Consider the following 14152-nt stretch of genomic DNA (forward strand, 5'->3'; position numbering starts at 1 on the left):
CAGACCAGCTAGATCTGCTCTCTCTATTATATTATGACAGACCAGCTAGATCTACTGTCTCTATTGTATTATGACAGACCAGCTAGATATAATGTCTCAATTTTATTATGACAGACCAGCTAGATCTGCTCCCTCTATTATATTATGACAGACCAGCTAGATCTACTGGCTCTATTATATTATGACAGACCAGCTAGATCTACTGGCTCTATTATACTATGACATACCAGCTAGATCTACTGGCTCTATTATATTATGACAGACCAGCTAGATCTACTGTCTCTATTATATTATGAAAGACCAGCTAGATTTACTGTCTCTATTATATTATGACAGACCAGCTAGATCTGCTGTCTCTATTATATTATGACAGACCAGCTAGATCTACTGTCTCTATTATATTATGACAGATCAGCTAGATCTGCTGTCTCTATTATTTTATGACAGACCAGCTAGATCTACTGTCTCTATTATATTATGACAGACCAGCTAGATTTACTGTCTCTATTATGTTATGACAGACCAGCTAGATCTTCTGTCTCTATTTTATTATGACAGACCAGCTAGATATAATGTCTCTATTATATTATGACAGACCAGCGAGATCTGCTCTCTCTATTATATTATGACAGACCAGCTAGATCCACTGGATCTATTATATTATGACAGACCAGCTAGATCAACTGTCTCTATTATATTATGACAGACAAGCTAGATCTACTCTCTCTATTACAATATGAAAGACCAGCTAGATCTACTGTCTCTATTATAATGTGACAGACCAGCTAGATCTACTGTCTATATTGTAATATGACAGACCAGCTAGATCTACAGGTTCTATTATATTATGACAGACCAGCTAGATCTATTGTCTCTATTATATTATGACAGACCAGCTAGATCTACTGTCTCTGTGTCTCTATTATCTGATGACAGACAAGCTAGATCTACTCTCTCTACTACAATATGAACGACCAGCTAGATCTACTGTCTCTATTATAATGTGACAGACCAGCTAGATCTACTGTCTATATTGTATTATGACAGACCAGCTAGATCTACTGGCTCTGTTATATTATGACAGACCAGCTAGATCTATTGTCTCTATTATAATATGACAGAACAGCTAGATCTACTGTCTCTATTATATTATGACAGACCAGCTAGATCTGCTGTCTATATTGTATAATGACAGACCAGCTAGATCTACTGGTTCTATTATATTATGACAGACTAGCTAGATCTATTGTCTCTATTATAATTTGACAGAACAGCTAGATCTACTGTCTTTATTATATTATGACAGACCAGATAGATCTACTTTCTCTATTATATTATGAGAGACCAGCTAGATCTGCTGTCTCTATTATATTATGACAGACCAGCTAGATCTATTGTCTCTATTATAATATGACAGACCAACTAGATCTACTGTCTCTATTATATTATCACAGACCAGCTAGATCTATTGTCTCTATTATATTATGACAGACCAGCTAGATCTACTGTTCCTATTATATTATGACAGACCAGCTAGATGTAGAGTCTCTATTATATTATGACAGACCAGCTAGATCTATTGTCTATATTATATTATGACATACCAGCTAGATCTACTGTCTCTATTTTAGTATGACAGACCAGCTAGATCCATTGTCTCTATTATAATATGACAGACCAACTAGATCTACTGTCTCTATTATATTATGACAGACCAGCTAGATCTATTGTCTCTATTATATTATGACAGACCAGCTAGATCTACTGTCTCTATGGTATTATGACAGACCAGCTAGATATAATGTCTCTATTATATTATGACAGACCAGCTAGTTCTGCTCTCTCTATTATATTATGACAGACCAGCTAGATGTACTGTCTCTGTGTCTCTCCTATCTCATGACATACCAGATAGATCTACTCTCTCTGCTATAATATGACAGACCAGCTAGATCTACTGTCTCTATTATAATGTGACAGACCAGCTAGATCTACTGTCTATATTGTATTATGACAGACCAGCAAAATATACTGGCTCTATTATATTATGACAGACCAGCTAGATCAACTGTCTCTGTGTCTCTATTATCTGATGACAGACAAGCTAGATCTACTCTCTCTACTACAATATGAACGACCAGCTAGATCTACTGTCTCTATTATAATGTGACAGACCAGCTAGATCTACTGGCTCTGTTATATTATGACAGACCAGCTATATCTATTGTCTCTATTATAATTTGACAGAACAGCTAGATCTACTGTCCCTATTATATTATGACAGACCAGCTAGATATAATGTCTCTATTATATTATGACAGACCAGCTAGATCTATTGTCTCTATTATAATTTGACAGACCAGCTAGATCTACTGTCTCTATTATATTATGACAGACCAGCTAGATCTAATGTCTATATTGTATTATGACAGACCAGCTAGATCTACTGGCTCTATTATAGTATGACAGACCAGCTAGATCTATTGTCTCTATTATAATATGACAGACCAACTAGATCTACTGTCCCTATTATATTATGACAGACCAGCTAGATATAAAGACTCTATTATATTATGGCAGACCAGCTAGACCTGCTCTCTCTATTATATTATGACAGACCAGCTAGATGTACTGTCTCTGTGTCTCTCCTATCTCATGACATACCAGCTAGATCTACTCTCTCTGCTATAATATGACAGACCAGCTAGATCTACTGTCTCTATTATAATGTGACAGACCAGCTAGATCTGCTGTCTCTATTATATTATGACAGACCAGCTAGATATACTGTCTCTATTATATTATGACAGACCAGCTAGATTTACTGGCTCTATTATGTTATGACAGACCAGCTAGATCTACTGTCTCTATTTTATTATGTAAGGGGCCTAGACAAGCTACCCTGGGGAATTCCTAATTCTACCTGGATTATGTTGGAGAGGCTTCCATTAAAGAACACCCTCTCTGTTCTGTTAGACAGGTAACTCTTTATCCACAATATAGCAGTAAAGCCATAACACCTACGTTTTTCCAGCATAATGTAATGTCAAAAGCCACACTGGTCTAACAAAACAGCTCCCACAATCTTTTTATTATAAATTTCTCTCAGCCAATCATCAGACATTTGTGTAAGTGCTGTGCTTGTTGAATGTCCTTCCCTATAAGCATGCTGAAATTATGTTGTCAATTTGTTTACTGTGAAATAGTATTGTATCTGATCAAACACCATTTTTTCCAAATGTTTACTAAGGGTTGGTAACAGGCTGAGTGGTCGGCTATTTGAGCCAGTAAAGGGGGCTTTACTGTTCTTATTTAGCAGAATAACTGTCAGTTTTTACAGAAAGAAGTGGTTTTAGTGTTTGGATCAAAACCACCAACAGAGAAAGACAGTCAAAACAGAGTTTGAGGAAATAAAGCTACTGACTCATGCGTTTCAGTGTGTGTGTGTACGCTGCAGGCTTGTGTGTGTGTGTGTGTGTGTGTGTGTGTGTGTGTGTGTGTGATCAATGTAATAACTGCAGGATGGACTTTATTCAACATAACTAAAAAGACGGAACAGACAGACAAGACGTCCCTGTTCTATGCTGATCAAAAACACTGGTGAGTGACACATATCTACACATATTAAATCGACATGTTATATAGAGATTTATTTGTAATAGAGTTTAGCCAATTATTTTTGTCTTTTTGGAGAGCAGGAGAGGATCAGAGGTGGAAATAGTTACAAGCTCCATGCTCTAACCCAGGTTTCCCCAACTCTCTCCTCTGCCCGGTGAAACCTCTTGGGGGGGGGTTGGGAAACCTGTGAAACCTCTTGGGGGAGGGGGGGGGGGGGGGGGTTGGGAAACCTGTGAAACCTCTTGGGGGAGGGGAGGGGAGGGGGGGGGGTTGGGAAACCTGTGAAACCTCTTGGGGGGAGGGTTAGCAGCATATCACCATCAAGCCTTTGGGTGAACAAATACACTAACCATCAAGCCTTTGGGTGAACCAATCAACTAACCATCAAGCCTTTGTGTGAACCAATCAACTAACCATCAAGCCTTTGTGTGAACCAATCAACTAACCATCAAGCCTTTGGGTGAACCAATCAACTAACCATCAAGCCTTTGGGTGAGACCAATCAACTAACCATCAAGCCTTTGGGTGAACCAATCAACTAACCATCAAGCCTTTGGGTGAACCAATCAACTAACCATCAAGCCTTTGGGTGAACCAATCAACTAACCATCAAGCCTTTGGGTGAACCAATCAACTAACCATCAAACCTTTGGGTGAACCAATCAACTAACCATCAAGCCTTTGGGTGAACCAATCAACTAACCATCAAGCCTTTGGGTGAACCAATCAACTAACCATCAAGCCTTTGGGTGAACCAATCAACTAACCATCAAGCCTTTGGGTGAACCAATCAACTAACCATCAAGCCTTTGGGTGAACCAATCAACTAACCATCAAACCTTTGGGTTCAGGTGTGTTGGTGGAATAATAGAACTTGACCAGTCATCTGGAGTTGTCTGGGATGGAGGGAAAGTATTCTAGAGTCATTTCTCCTGTGACGTCATATTTGACCCTCTATGATGTCATGTCTCTGCGTCCTGTCCTCTCAGGGTTCCCGAGGATGATGTCAGGGTTTTCACTGTCTGCGGTGTGTGTGGCGGTGCTCCTTTCCTTGGGGCGATGCCAGAACGAATGCTTGGTCAAGGACGGAACACCAGGAGCGCGAGGAACTCCAGGCCGGGATGGGCGACAAGGAGCAAAGGGAGAAAAAGGAGAGCCAGGTAACAGAGAGATGGAGGGATTGGAGAGAAAATAAAGAAGGGAGAGGAGGGAGAAGAGAGAAGGGAGAAGGGAGGAGGGAGAGGAGGAGAGGAGAGGGGGAGAGGGAGAGGGAGAGGGGGGAGAAATAAGTAGAGAGAGGGAGAGGAAGGGAGAAGAGGAGAGAGGAGGGAGAGAGGGAGAGAGGAAGAGGAAGGGAGAGGAAGAAACAGCATGTTACATAACCTGTCAGTAAAGAGGACTGTGTGGTTAGTGTGGTCAGGGTATCTCCCGCCTCTCTCTTCCTCTCCCTTCTCTCTCTCTTCCTCTCCCACCTCTCCTTCCTCTCCCTTGTCTCTCTTCATCTCCTTCCTCTCCCTTCTCTCTCTTCATCTCCCACCTCTCCTTCCTCCAATGGTCAGGGTCTGTTATAGTGTGGTGGTCAGGGTCTGTTACAGTGTGGTGGTCAGGGTCTGTTATAGTCTGGTCAGGGTCTGTTACAGTGTGGTGGTCAGGGTCTGTTATAGTGTGGTGGTCAGGGTCTGTTATAGTGTGGTGGTCAGGGTCTGTTATAGTCTGGTGGTCAGGGTCTGTTATAGTGTGATGGTCAGGGTCTGTTATAGTCTGGTGGTCAGGGTCTGTTATAGTGTGATGGTCAGGGTCTGTTACAGTGTGGTGGTCAGGGTCTGTTATAGTCTGGTCAGGGTCTGTTACAGTGTGGTGGTCAGGGTCTGTTATAGTGTGGTGGTCAGGGTCTGTTACAGTGTGGTGGTCAGGGTCTGTTATAGTGTGGTGGTCAGGGTCTGTTACAGTGTGGTGGTCAGGGTCTGTTATAGTCTGGTCAGGGTCTGTTATAGTCTGGTCAGGGTCTGTTACAGTCTGGTGGTAAGGGTCTGTTACAGTCTGGTCAGGGTCTGTTATAGTCTGGTGGTCAGGGTCTGTTATAGTCTGGTGGTCAGGGTCTGTTACAGTGTGGTGGTCAGGGTCTGTTATAGTCTGGTGGTCAGGGTCTGTTATAGTCTGGTGGTCAGGGTCTGTTATAGCCTGGTGGTCAGAGTCTGTTATACTCTGGTCAGGGTCTGTTATAGTCTGGTGGTCAGGGTCTGTTATAGTCTGGTGGTCAGGGTCTGTTATCGTCTGGTGGTCAGGGTCTGTTACAGTCTGGTCAGGGTCTGTTGTACTCTGGTGGTCAGGGTCTGTTATAGTCTGGTGGTCAGGGTCTGTTACAGTGTGGTGGTCAGGGTCTGTTATAGTCTGGTGGTCAGGGTCTGTTATAGTCTGGTGGTCAGGGTCTGTTATAGCCTGGTGGTCAGAGTCTGTTATAGTCTGGTCAGGGTCTGTTACAGTGTGGTGGTCAGGGTCTGTTATAGTTTGGTGGTCAGGGTCTGTTATAGTGTGGTGGTCAGGGTCTGTTATAGTCTGGTGGTCAGGGTCTGTTATAGTGTGATGTTCAGGGTCTGTTATAGTCTGGTGGTCAGGGTCTGTTATAGTGTGATGGTCAGGGTCTGTTACAGTGTGGTGGTCAGGGTCTGTTATAGTCTGGTCAGGGCCTGTTACAGTGTGGTGGTCAGGGTCTGTTATAGTGTGGTGGTCAGGGTCTGTTACAGTGTGGTGGTCAGGGTCTGTTATAGTGTGGTGGTCAGGGTCTGTTACAGTGTGGTGGTCAGGGTCTGTTATAGTCTGGTCAGGGTCTGTTATAGTCTGGTCAGCGTCTGTTACAGTCTGGTGGTCAGGGTCTATTATAGTCTGGTGGTCAGGGTCTGTTACAGTGTGGTGGTCAGGGTCTGGTGGTCAGGGTCTGTTATAGTCTGGTGGTCAGGCTCTGTTACAGTCTGGTCAGGGTCTGTTACAGTGTGGTGGTCAGGCTCTGTTACAGTCTGGTCAGGGTCTGTTACAGTCTGGTGGTCAGGGTCTGTTACAGTGTGGTGGTCAGGGTCTGTTATAGTCTGGTGGTCAGGGTCTGTTAAAGTCTGGTGGTCAGGGTCTGTTTCAGTGTGGTGGTCAGGGTCTGTTATAGTCTGGTCAGGGTCTGTTACAGTCTGGTGGTCAGGGTCTGTTATAGTCTGGTGGTCAGGGTCTGTTACAGTGTGGTGGTCAGGGTCTGTTATAGTCTGGTGATCAGGGTCTGTTATAGTCTGGTGGTCAGGGTCTGTTACAGTCTGGTCAGGGTCTGTTACAGTGTGGTGGTCAGGCTCTGTTATAGTCTGGTCAAGGTCTGTTACAGTCTGGTGGTCAGGGTCTGTTACAGTGTGGTGGTCAGGGTCTGTTATAGCCTGGTGGTCAGGGTCTGTTATAGTCTGGTGGTGAGGGTCTATTATAGTCTGGTGGTCAGGCTCTGTTACAGTCTTGTCAGGGTCTGTTACAGTGTGGTGGTCAGGGTCTGTTACAGTCTGGTCAGGGTCTGTTACAGTGTGGTGGTCAGGCTCTGTTACAGTCTGGTGGTCAGGCTCTGTTACAGTCTTGTCAGGGTCTGTTACAGTGTGGTGGTCAGGGTCTGTTATAGTCTGGTGGTCAGGGTATGTTACAGTCTGGTGGTCAGGGTCTGTTACAGTGTGGTGGTCAGGGTCTGTTATAGTCTGGTGGTCAGGATAAGTTACAGTGTGGTGGTCAGGGTCTGTTACAGTCTGGTGGTCAGGGTCTGTTATAGTCTGGTCAGGGTCTGTTATAGTCTGGTGGTCAGGGTCTGTTATAGTCTGGTGGTCAGGGTCTCTTACAGTGTGGTGGTCAGGGCCTGTTATAGTCTGGTGGTCAGGGTCTGTTACAGTCTGGTGGTCAGGGTCTCTGACAGTGTGGTGGTCAGGGTCTGTTACAGTGTGGTGGTCAGGGTCTGTTATAGTCTGGTGGTCAGGGTCTGTTATAGTCTGGTGGTCAGGGTCTGTTACTGTCTGGTGTTCAGGGTCTGTTATAGTCTGGTGGTCAGGGTCTGTTACAGTGTGGTGGTCAGGGTCTGTTATAGTCTGGTGGTCAGGGTCTGTTATAGTCTGGTGGTCAGGGTCTCTTACAGTGTTGTTGGTCAGGGTCTGTTATAGTCTGGTGGTCAGGGTCTGTTACAGTCTGGTGGTCAGGGTCTGTTATAGTCTGGTGGTCAGGGTCTGTTATAGTCTGGTGGTCAGGGTCTCTTACAGTGTGGTGGTCAGGGTCTGTTATAGTCTGGTGGTCAGGGTCTATTATAGTCTGGTGGTCAGGGTCTGTTATAGTCTGGTGGTCAGGGTCTGTTATAGTCTGGTGGTCAGGGTCTGTTACAGTGTGGTGGTCAGGGTCTGTTATAGTCTGGTGGTGAGGGTCTATTATAGTCTGGTGGTCAAGGTCTATTATAGTCTGGTGGTCAGGGTCTATTATAATCTGGTGGTCAGGGTCTGTTACAGTCTGGTGGTCAGGGTCTGTTTTAGTCTGGTGGTCAGGGTCTGTTACAGTGTGGTGGTCAGGGTCTGTTATAGTCTGGTGGTCAGGGTCTGTTATAGTCTGGTGGTCAGGGTCTCTTACAGTGTGGTGGTCAGGGTCTGTTACAGTGTGGTGGTCAGGGTCTGGTGGTCAGGGTCTGTTATAGTCTGGTGGTCAGGCTCTGTTACAGTCTGGTCAGGGTCTGTTACAGTGTGGTGGTCAGGCTCTGTTACAGTCTGGTCAGGGTCTGTTACAGTCTGGTGGTCAGGGTCTGTTACAGTGTGGTGGTCAGGGTCTGTTATAGTCTGGTGGTCAGGGTCTGTTATAGTCTGGTGGTCAGGGTCTGTTACAGTCTGGTCAGGGTCTGTTATAATCTGGTGGTGAGGGTCTATTATAGTCTGGTGGTCAGGGTCTATTATAGTCTGATGGTCAGGGTCTGTTATAGTCTGGTCAGGGTCTGTTACAGTCTGGTGGTCAGGGTCTGTTATAGTCTGGTGGTCAGGGTCTTTATAGTCTGGTGGTCAGGGTCTGTTACAGTCTGGTCAGGGTCTGTTACAGTGTGGTGGTCAGGCTCTGTTACAGTCTGGTCAGGGTCTGTTACAGTCTGGTGGTCAGGGTCTGTTACAGTGTGGTGGTCAGGGTCTGTTATAGCCTGGTGGTCAGGGTCTGTTATAGTCTGGTGGTGAGGGTCTATTATAGTCTGGTGGTCAGGGTCTGTTATAGCCTGGTGGTCAGGGTCTGTTATAGTCTGGTGGTCAGGGTCTGTTATAGTCTGGTCAGGGTCTGTTACAGTGTGGTCAGGGTCTGTTACAGTCTGGTGGTCAGGGTCTGTTACAGTCTGGTGGTCAGGGTCTGTTATAGTCTGGTGGTCAGGGTCTGTTATAGTCTGGTCAGGGTCTGTTACAGTGTGGTCAGGGTCTGTTACAGTCTGGTGGTCAGGGTCTGTTACAGTCTGGTCAGGGTCTGTTACAGTGTGGTGGTCAGGCTCTGTTACAGTCTGGTCAGGGTCTGTTACAGTCTGGTGGTCAGGGTCTGTTACAGTCTGGTGGTCAGGGTCTGTTATAGTCTGGTCAGGGTCTGTTATAGTCTGGTGGTCAGGGTCTGTTATAGTCTGGTGGTCAGGGTCTCTTACAGTGTGGTGGTCAGGGCCTGTTATAGTCTGGTGGTCAGGGTCTGTTACAGTCTGGTGGTCAGGGTCTGTTACAGTCTGGTGGTCAGGGTCTGTTATAGTCTGGTGGTCAGGGTCTGTTACAGTGTGGTGGTCAGGGTCTGTTATAGTCTGGTGGTCAGGGTCTGTTACAGTGTGGTGGTCAGGGTCTGTTACAGTGTGGTGGTCAGGGTCTCTTACAGTGTGGTGGTCAGGGTCTGTTACAGTCTGGTGGTGAGGGTCTATTATAGTCTGGTGGTCAGGGTCTATTATAATCTGGTGGTCAGGGTCTGTTATAGTCTGGTCAGGGTCTGTTATAGTCTGGTGGTCAGGGTCTGTTATAGTCTGGTGGTCAGGGTCTCTTACAGTGTGGTGGTGAGGGTCTGTTACAGTGTGGTGGTCAGGGTCTGGTGGTCAGGGTCTGTTATAGTCTGGTGGTCAGGCTCTGTTACAGTCTGGTCAGGGTCTGTTACAGTGTGGTGGTCAGGCTCTGTTACAGTCTGGTCAGGGTCTGTTACAGTCTGGTGGTCAGGGTCTGTTACAGTGTGGTGGTCAGGGTCTGTTACAGTGTGGTGGTCAGGGTCTATTATAGTCTGGTGGTCAGGGTCTGTTATAGTCTGGTCAGGGTCTGTTACAGTCTGGTGGTCAGGGTCTGTTATAGTCTGGTGGTCAGGGTCTGTTACAGTGTGGTGGTCAGGGTCTGTTATAGTCTGGTGGTCAGGGTCTGTTATAGTCTGGTGGTCAGGGTCTGTTACAGTCTGGTCAGGGTCTGTTACAGTGTGGTGGTCAGGCTCTGTTACAGTCTGGTGGTCAGGGTCTGTTACAGTGTGGTGGTCAGGGTCTGTTATAGCCTGGTGGTCAGGGTCTGTTATAGTCTGGTGGTGAGGGTCTATTATAGTCTGGTGGTCAGGGTCTGTTATAGCCTGGTGGTCAGGGTCTGTTATAGTCTGGTCAGGGTCTGTTACAGTCTGGTGGTCAGGGTCTGTTATAGTCTGGTGGTCAGGGTCTGTTACAGTGTGGTGGTCAGGGTCTGTTATAGTCTGGTGGTCAGGGTCTGTTATAGTCTGGTGGTCAGGGTCTGTTACAGTCTGGTCAGGGTCTGTTACAGTGTGGTGGTCAGGCTCTGTTACAGTCTGGTCAGGGTCTGTTACAGTCTGGTGGTCAGGGTCTGTTACAGTGTGGTGGTCAGGGTCTGTTATAGTCTGGTGGTCAGGGTCTGTTACAGTGTGGTGGTCAGGGTCTGTTATAGTGTGGTGGTGAGGGTCTATTATAGTCTGGTGGTCAGGGTCTATTATAGTCTGGTGGTCAGGGTCTGTTATAGTCTGGTCAGGGTCTGTTACAGTCTGGTGGTCAGGGTCTGTTATAGTCTGGTGGTCAGGGTCTGTTACAGTGTGGTGGTCAGGGTCTGTTATAGTCTGGTGGTCAGGGTCTGTTATAGTCTGGTGGTCAGGGTCTGTTACAGTCTGGTCAGGGTCTGTTACAGTGTGGTGGTCAGGCTCTGTTACAGTCTGGTCAGGGTCTGTTACAGTCTGGTGGTCAGGGTCTGTTACAGTGTGGTGGTCAGGGTCTGTTATAGCCTGGTGGTCAGGGTCTGTTATAGTCTGGTGGTGAGGGTCTATTATAGTCTGGTGGTCAGGGTCTGTTATAGCCTGGTGGTCAGGGTCTGTTATAGTCTGGTGGTCAGGGTCTGTTATAGTCTGGTCAGGGTCTGTTACAGTGTGGTGGTCAGGCTCTGTTACAGTCTGGTGGTCAGGCTCTGTTACAGTCTGGTCAGGGTCTGTTACAGTGTGGTGGTCAGGCTCTGTTACAGTCTGGTCAGGGTCTGTTACAGTCTGGTGGTCAGGGTGTGTTACAGTCTGGTGGTCAGGGTCTGTTATAGTCTGGTGGTCAGGATCTGTTACAGTGTGGTGGTCAGGGTCTGTTACAGTCTGGTGGTCAGGGTCTGTTATAGTCTGGTCAGGCTCTGTTATAGTCTGGTGGTCAGGGTCTGTTATAGTCTGGTGGTCAGGGTCTCTTACAGTGTGGTGGTCAGGGCCTGTTATAGTCTGGTGGTCAGGGTCTGTTACAGTCTGGTGGTCAGGGTCTGTTATAGTCTGGTGGTCAGGATCTGTTACAGTGTGGTGGTCAGGGTCTGTTATAGTCTGGTGGTCAGGGTCTGTTATAGTCTGGTGGTCAGGGTCTGTTACAGTGTGGTGGTCAGGGTCTGTTACAGTGTGGTGGTCAGGGTCTCTTACAGTGTGGTGGTCAGGGTCTGTTACAGTCTGGTGGTCAGGGTCTGTTATAGTCTGGTGGTCAGGGTCTCTTACAGTGTGGTGGTCAGGGTCTGTTATAGTCTGGTGGTCAAGGTCTATTATAGTCTGGTGGTCAGGGTCTGTTATAGTCTGGTGGTCAGGGTCTGTTATAGTCTGGTGGTCAGGGTCTGTTATTGTCTGGTGGTCAGGGTCTCTTACAGTGTGGTGGTCAGGGTCTGTTATAGTCTGGTGGTCAGGGTCTCTTACAGTGTGGTGGTCAGGGTCTGTTATAGTCTGGTGGTCAGGGTCTGTTATAGTCTGGTGGTCAGGGTCTGTTACAGTGTGGTGGTCAGGGTCTGTTATAGTCTGGTGGTGAGGGTCTATTATAGTCTGATGGTCAAGGTCTATTATAGTCTGGTGGTCAGGGTCTATTATAGTCTGGTGGTCAGGGTCTGTTATAGTCTGGTGGTAAGGGTCTGTTATAGTCTTGTCAGGGTCTGTTAGAGTCTGGTGGTCAGGGTCTGTTATAGTCTGGTGGTAAGGGTCTGTTATAGTCTTGTCAGGGTCTGTTAGAGTCTGGTGGTCAGGGTCTATTATAGTCTGGTGGTAAGGGTCTGTTATAGTCTTGTCAGGGTCTGTTAGAGTCTGGTGGTCAGGGTCTGTTACAGTCTGGTGGTCAGGCTCTGTTACAGTCTGGTCAAGGTCTGTTACAGTCTGGTGGTCAGGGTCTGTTACAGTCTGGTTGTCAGGGTCTGTTATAGTCTGGTGGTCAGGATCTGTTACAGTGTGGTGGTCAGGGTCTGTTACAGTCTGGTGGTCAGGGTCTGTTATAGTCTGGTCAGGGTCTGTTATAGTCTGGTGGTCAGGGTCTGTTACAGTGTGGTGGTCAGGGTCTGTTACAGTCTGGTGGTCAGGGTCTGTTATAGTCTGGTCAGGGTCTGTTATAGTCTGGTGGTCAGGGTCTGTTATAGTCTGGTGGTCAGGGTCTCTTACAGTCTGGTGGTCAGGGTCTGTTAAAGTGTGGTGGTCAGGCTCTGTTACAGTCTGGTGGTCAGGCTCTGTTACAGTCTGGTCAGGGTCTGTTACAGTGTGGTGGTCAGGCTCTGTTATAGTCTGGTGGTCAGGGTCTGTTACAGTCTGGTGGTCAGGGTCTGTTACAGTGTGGTGGTTAGGGTCTGTTACAGTGTGGTGGTCAGGGTTTGTTATAGTCTGGCGATCAGGGTCTGTTATAGTGTGATGGTCAGGGTCTGTTACAGTGTGGTGGTCAGGGTCTGTTACAGTGTGGTGGTCAGGGTCTGTTACAGTCTGGTGGTCAGGGTCTCTTACAGTGTGGTGGTCAGGGTCTGTTACAGTGTGGTGGTAAGGGTCTGGTGGTCAGGGTCTGTTATAGTCTGGTGGTCAGGCTCTGTTACAGTCTGGTCAGGGTCTGTTACAGTGTGGTGGTCAGGGTCTGTTATAGTCTGGTCAGGGTCTGTTACAGTCTGGTCAGGGTCTGTTACAGTGTGGTGGTCAGGGTCTGTTATAGTCTGGTGGTCAGGGTCTGTTACAGTGTGGTGGTCAGGGTCTGTTACAGTGTGGTGGTCAGGGTCTGTTATAGTCTGGTGGTCAGGGTGTGTTATAGTCTGGTGGTCAGGGTCTGTTACAGTCTGGTGGTCAGGGTCTGTTATAGCCTGGTGGTCAGGGTCTGTTATAGTCTGGTGGTGAGGGTCTATCATAGTCTGGTGGTCAGGGTCTGTTATAGTCTGGTGGTCAGGGTCTGTTATAGTCTGGTCAGGGTCTGTTACAGTGTGGTGGTCAGGCTCTGTTACAGTCTGGTGGTCAGGCTCTGTTACAGTCTGGTCAGGGTCTGTTACAGTCTGGTCAGGGTCTGTTACAGTCTGGTGGTCAGGGTCTGTTACAGTGTGGTGGTGAGGGTCTATTATAGTCTGGTGGTCAGGGTCTGTTATAGTCTGGTGGTCAGGCTCTGTTATAGTCTGGTCAGGGTCTGTTATAGTCTGGTTAGGGTCTGTTACAGTGTGGTGGTCAGGCTCTGTTACAGTCTGGTGGTCAGGCTCTGTTACAGTCTGGTCAGGGTCTGTTACAGTCTGGTGGTCAGGGTCTGTTACAGTCTGGTCAGGGTCTGTTACAGTCTGGTGGTCAGGGTCTGTTATAGTCTGGTCAGGGTCTGTTACAGTCTGGTGGTCAGTGTCTGTTACAGTCTGGTGGTCAGGGTCTGTTACAGTCTGGTGGTCAGGGTCTGTTATAGTCTGGTGGTCAGGGTCTGTTACAGTGTGGTGGTCAGGGTCTGTTATAGTCTGGTGGTCAGGGTCTGTTATATTCTGGTGGTCAGGCTCTCTGACAGTGTGGTGGTCAGGGTCTGTTACAGTGTGGTGGTCAGGGTCTGGTGGTCAGGGTCTGTTATAGTCTGGTGGTCAGGCTCTGTTACAGTCTGGTCAGGGTCTGTTACAATGTGGTGGTCAGGGTCTCTTACAGTGTGGTGGTCAGGGTCTGTTATAGTCTGGTGGTCAGGGTCTGTTATAGTCTGGTGGTCAGGGTCTCTTACAGTGTGGTGGTCAGGGTCTGTTATAGTCTGGTGGTCAGGGTCTATTATAGTCTGATGGTCAGGGTCTGTTATAGTCTGGTCAGGGTCTGTTATAGT

The 14152-nt window shown here is 47.3% G+C and overlaps 1 protein-coding gene across 1 annotated transcript in view; it reads left to right on the forward strand.

The window, feature by feature from the left end:
- Positions 1-3477: 3477 nt before the first annotated feature.
- Positions 3478-14152, forward strand: part of LOC139388367 (complement component 1, q subcomponent, A chain) — a 77714-nt gene continuing 67039 nt past the window's right edge. The window contains exons 1-2 of the mRNA XM_071134985.1: positions 3478-3600; positions 4608-4778. Of these exons, the coding sequence (XP_070991086.1) occupies positions 3582-3600; positions 4608-4778 (190 nt within the window). The 5' untranslated portion in view covers positions 3478-3581. The remainder of the gene's footprint in view (positions 3601-4607; positions 4779-14152) is intronic.

This window comes from Oncorhynchus clarkii, chromosome 29 (assembly GCF_045791955.1).
Source record: "Oncorhynchus clarkii lewisi isolate Uvic-CL-2024 chromosome 29, UVic_Ocla_1.0, whole genome shotgun sequence".
Taxonomy (NCBI): Eukaryota; Metazoa; Chordata; class Actinopteri; order Salmoniformes; family Salmonidae; genus Oncorhynchus; species Oncorhynchus clarkii.